The 5,014-nt window shown below is 38.7% G+C and overlaps 1 protein-coding gene across 1 annotated transcript; it reads right to left on the bottom strand.

Annotated features, from left to right (window-relative positions):
• Positions 1-342: 342 nt before the first annotated feature.
• LOC127805007 (coniferyl alcohol acyltransferase-like) lies at positions 343-4,125 on the bottom strand. Its single transcript, XM_052342163.1, has 2 exons — positions 3,612-4,125; positions 343-1,523 (listed from the first exon to the last, which is right to left on the bottom strand). Exons 1-2 carry the CDS (start codon positions 4,032-4,034, stop codon positions 552-554), a joined length of 1,395 nt encoding a protein of 464 aa, XP_052198123.1. The 5' UTR covers positions 4,035-4,125; the 3' UTR covers positions 343-551.
• Positions 4,126-5,014: the final 889 nt, after the last annotated feature.

Below are 5,014 nucleotides of genomic sequence, written 5' to 3'. Positions count from 1 at the left end.
TCCCTACCTCTCCCATGGATTACCCCACCCCTACTTGGTCGTGCCGCCGCTTCGTTGTCGTCGTCTAGCCTCGTCTCCATTGCTTTTTTGCCATTGCCACCTCGCTGACGGTTGCTGTATCAACTGTCGGTGAGGTGAGCGATGATGGCAGAGAGGCGATGAAAACGAGGCAATAGCAATAAGGTGCGACAGCGAGGCAAGGCAAGGCGGTGATAGAATGAGAGACGACAGAGCAGGGGCGGGGGCAATGGTTCGCTTTGCAAATTTGCAAAGTGGGCGGGGTAAAATTGTCTTTTTTGCCTTCTTTCTCTTTTTGTGAGTGACTCAATAGGTCTGTCGGACTCTATAGAACAACTCTGTTAAATATTATTTTCTAAAGTATTTAAGTAATATTTTAAATAAAAATAAAATATAAAGAACAGACTCGAAAATCAATCACCAAGTAAACGTGTGGTGGACTGGTGATATGAAAGACTTGAACCTGTCTTCACACTCGGAACCATAATACATACATAAAGCCTGCTTTGTCGGATTTGTACGTTGTTTCACTTTCAGCCAGCAAGTGGCAGATAATAATCGCAGGTCAATGGCCTAATCACATCGGCGGCCACCGTCTCGATCAGCTGCAGCTGCCCTTTCGTCATGTGCATGTACACAATCCAATCCCCATTCCCCGCCGAACTCGACATCGGCATCACGTACCCAGTCTTCCCGTCCCAGGGAAAGTGATACGACCCGAACGCTGGCGTCCCCCACCCGAAATCCACCTTTGCCGCCGGAAAACGCTGCCCCGACGACACCACGAAATCCGGTCCGTCCCCTCCGCAGCAGGCGTATATCTTCGCCAGAGCAGGCTCTGGGCGGTGAGCCTCAACCCAGTCGATCAGGTCAAGGAAATGGTCCTTCGTCACCGCGGTTTCCAGGAACTGGTGAACAGCTTCTGCCACCCAGCTCAGCGGCCGCTCCTGGAGGTCGCCGGCTTTGTTCTTCCCGAATGGAATGGACAAGGCGTTGCCGAAGTAGGCTTTCATCAGTTTCAGCTTCTCGCTGTCTCCGTCGCTCAATCTTGTTCTCCCGTCCACCACGATGCCCATTCTGCAGATCTTGTCCTTCTCAGCTTCCCCAGCGGCGACCACCTTCCAGAGGAAGGCGCTGAATGCTTTGAGCTTGGTGGTCTTCCGGCCAAGCATACCGCCATCGGCCAGAGCCTGCAGGCGGCTGAGTTGGTCAGCTTCGATGTAGTAGATGCGGCTGAAGAGGTGGTTGTCGGGGTCGGGCTGGTGGTTTTTGGGCGGCGGCGGGAGGGCGGAGATAGTGACATACATGTCGTCCAGCGAAGGGTCGTAAAATCCCGGACGCCGCGGGTTGAGCAACGACCGGCGGAAGGACGGCAGGAGAGAGAGTTGTTTGGCCTGAGCCATCTCCGCCCACGAGACGAGGAACATGTTGGCGGAGTAGGCGTCGGCCACCCTGTGGTCGAAGGTGCACGCCACCACCACGCCGCCGCAACTAAGTTCTGTGGCCTGTAATTCAATTGTTATTCATATATCATGCCTGTGGCCATAAATATTTAGGACCGAAAAAGAATTATATATGCAGTCATGATTTGAGCTAGGAAATCTTTGAATAAAAAAAGTAAATAAGATAATTTTAGAGTTACAAATGAGTCGAATCAAGAAGTTCAATAAAAACAATTTAAATTTATTTATTAAAATAAATGAAACAAGATTGAGTCTAATTTATAAACAAGTCGGTGTTATAAGCTTGTTAGCTCGTATGTGGTCTTGATTAAAAATTCATGATTAGTTCAAGAAAATAGGTTCGTTTATAAATATATATATACATACATTTCATCATTATAATTTATGTCATTTATTAGATTTTGTGTGTCCCTCCAAAAAAACCTTTCCTTTCTCTCTTCTCTTTCTCATTTTCCATTGCTGGATGTTCCTCTTCTTCTACAGTAATCTACATTTGCTTGTTCCTCATTTCTTCGTCATGTTCCTTTCACCACTACCTTGTCTATCGTTGCCAACCTTCTCGCTGCCACCTTGCCACTGCATTCCCTTTCTTTGTCGTCTCTCGTTACTGCTGCACACTCTTCCTTGTATTGCTGCCACCGCACAACATTCTTTTTTAGTAGTAGTGAGCCTCGAGCTCAACTCGTCAACCGAAATGACGAGCTAAGCTCGAGCTCGATTCATCATGTTAACTGAGCTCGAACTCTCTCAAGCCTGAATTTAATTTGCCGAGTCAAACTATGTTTAGTAAAGGTCAACTCGACTCGACTACAACTTGAGATAAACCTTACATAAACAAAACTAAATTACATTGCCATATAATAATAATTCGGATCACAAAAAGTTGAAGTGGATTTTACTTTTAAGAGACTTCTTGCTCTACCACAATATTTAATTCAAAAAACGGAACACCCAACCAATTAAAAAAACATAACTAAAATACCAAAAGAACAATAATGTATAGTCTTATTATCAGGTGGTCCAATTTGGTGGAATCTCCGAAATACCAGTGTTATCGGACTACTAGAGGCTGTTTAGCCTACCCCTTGTTTTTAAGAGCTTATAAGGGTTTATAATAAGTTGTGTGAAACTTAACAATTGAGTTGCATCTAAATTGATAATTTATTTGAATAATTATGTTTTAAATTATTATTTATATAATTATATGTTTGATTTTAAAAAATTGATAAACTATCACAACTTAACAAAAAAAAAAAAAGAAAATAGACATGTTGATAAATAACATAAATAAAATTTATAAAAATATTAATTTTAATAAAAATAAATTATAAATTAATGCCGAACCGATAAAATTTTATCATTACATGTTGATAAATTATATATAATGAACGAAAGAAAAGATGGAAGCGAGAAGCTAGGGTGATGGCGTTGAAGAAGACTTATTCAAAGTAGGCAATGGCGACAATGATGGGCTGAAGTTTTATGGACAGAAAGAGTTGTAAATTTTAGAATTTGTGGAAGGCAAATTTGTAATTGACTTGATCAACAGAAATAAACTCTTAGAAGGTTATTTGGAAAAGCTATGATAGCTTATTGAAAACGCTATTAAAATAATTTATAAGTTTGATAGCATTTTAGCTTTTAAATTTTTAACAAATGGGTAAGTAAATAAGTTAAAAAGAAGAATTTGTAAGTGATCAAACCATTAAGTTTATTTTGAAAAAAAATGAATTATATATATATACTGACCCATTATTACCAGAACAGAGAGAACACCATGCTTTTTCTTGGGCTACTTGGGTTGATGAGGATCAGCAACAAGACTTGGTCTATTTTCTTTTCCTTTTGTTTTTAGATGAGATTAGTTAGTTGTTTTTCTGACACTGTTTTTTTATTTTCTAGTTTAGTAGAGTTATGTGCAGGTTAGTGGGTAAATAATCTCTTATTTTGTAACTTAGTGGAGTTATATGCAGGAATATAAGAGATCTTTTGAATTTGTATTGATCATGTTGGTTAATAATTAAGCATTATCTCTTCTTTCAGTTGTCCTCTTTTTTCTGTAAATTTTGTGCTCTCATGTTCTAAACTCAAATTCTCCAATCATGTATATATATATCCACCCAATATTACCTGAACAGAGAGAACACCATGCTTCTTCTTGGGCACGAGCTTGCCTTCGATGCTTTCCTCAAGATTGTACAAATTGAGGTCTTGGAGCCGGACGTCGGCAAAAGCTTCGACGAAGTCGACACCTCGGTTGTTGCACAGAAGCTCGGGCTCGCCCACCGTGTTCTGCACTATCTTGCCGGCAAATGCATAGTACGAAACAAGGGCTTTGGCCAGGGCCTTCTTCAGAACGCCGACCATGGAACCGAATGTGAAGAGGAAGTCTCCGCCGGCGGGCTTCTTATAGCAGAAGAAGACGCTGACGTCGCAAGGAGGCAAGAGCAAGTCTAGGTTGGACTGCGCCACCCAATGCTCTTGCATTGGCAGCGCCGCCGCCACCACCTCCTTCCGCCTCACCTCCACCGTGAATTCTGCTTTGCCACCCATTTCTTTAATTTTTCACCTTTTTGTCGACACGGAGAGTGGGAAAGAGACGCCGGGATTCGCACCTCTGGTTGCTTTGATGCCCAGGCACCACACCTGCAGGTATTTATAACAAAATTGGTGACGTTAATAATGTTACACTATTTTTTTATAGTATATATATATATATATATACATGCGCGCGCAGAGGTTAATTAAACCAATAATAATTTAACTTTACATTTTATTACTATTTGGTCACTAAACTTTGAAATGTTATCAGTTAGTTATTGATATTTCAAAACTGTTACTGCTTAGTCACTGAACTTTAAAATATTACCTATTAATCATTAATATTTTAAAATTGTTATTTCTTAGTCACTGAACTTGAAAATATTACCTGTTAGTTATTAATATTTTAAAATTATTTTTCACCCGTCACTTGTTAGTCACTGAACTTTAAATTCACGAGTGACGGATAAGAAACAGTTTTGAAATATTAGTGACTAGCATGTAATATTTTAAAGTTCAGTAACTAAGCAATAACAGTTTTTGAAATATCAGTGACTAATAGATAACATTTTAAAGTTTAGTGACTAAGCAGTAATAGTTTTGAAATATCAGTGACTAACAGGTAATATTTCAAAGTTCAGTAGCCAAATAATAATAGAATATAAAATTGAGTTATTATTGGTATAATTAACCCTATGTGTGTGACGTAACACTTGCTAAAAGAGTATTGACTAAAGTGTAATAAGTTTATTTTATTTTTAAATAATTTATATTATTTTTAATTTTTAAATAATTTTATTAATTAATGATAACTATATATTATCGAGAAACTAAAAGTTAAGTATAATAATACCTGTAAAAATAAAGTAGAGTTATTGGAAGTTAACCATTGCCTTATATATATATAGACCTTTCTTTGGAGGATAAATTAATATTGAAGTTTATTTTTTTTATTTTGAAATGAATTTTAATTTTTTAATAGTTACATAGTT

This window comes from Diospyros lotus, chromosome 6 (assembly GCF_014633365.1).
Source record: "Diospyros lotus cultivar Yz01 chromosome 6, ASM1463336v1, whole genome shotgun sequence".
NCBI classification, from domain to species: Eukaryota; Viridiplantae; Streptophyta; class Magnoliopsida; order Ericales; family Ebenaceae; genus Diospyros; species Diospyros lotus.
This window is presented reverse-complemented; position numbering and strand designations above follow the sequence as displayed.

Coding starts and splice junctions, on each gene's coding strand:
- LOC127805007 (XM_052342163.1), bottom strand. CDS start 4,034: ATGGGTGGCAAAGCAGAATTCACGGTGGAGGTGAGGCGGAAGGAGGTG. Junction 1,524..3,611: donor ATGGTGTTCTCTCTGTTCAG/GTAATATTGGGT, acceptor ATTGAATTACAG/GCCACAGAACTTAGTTGCGG.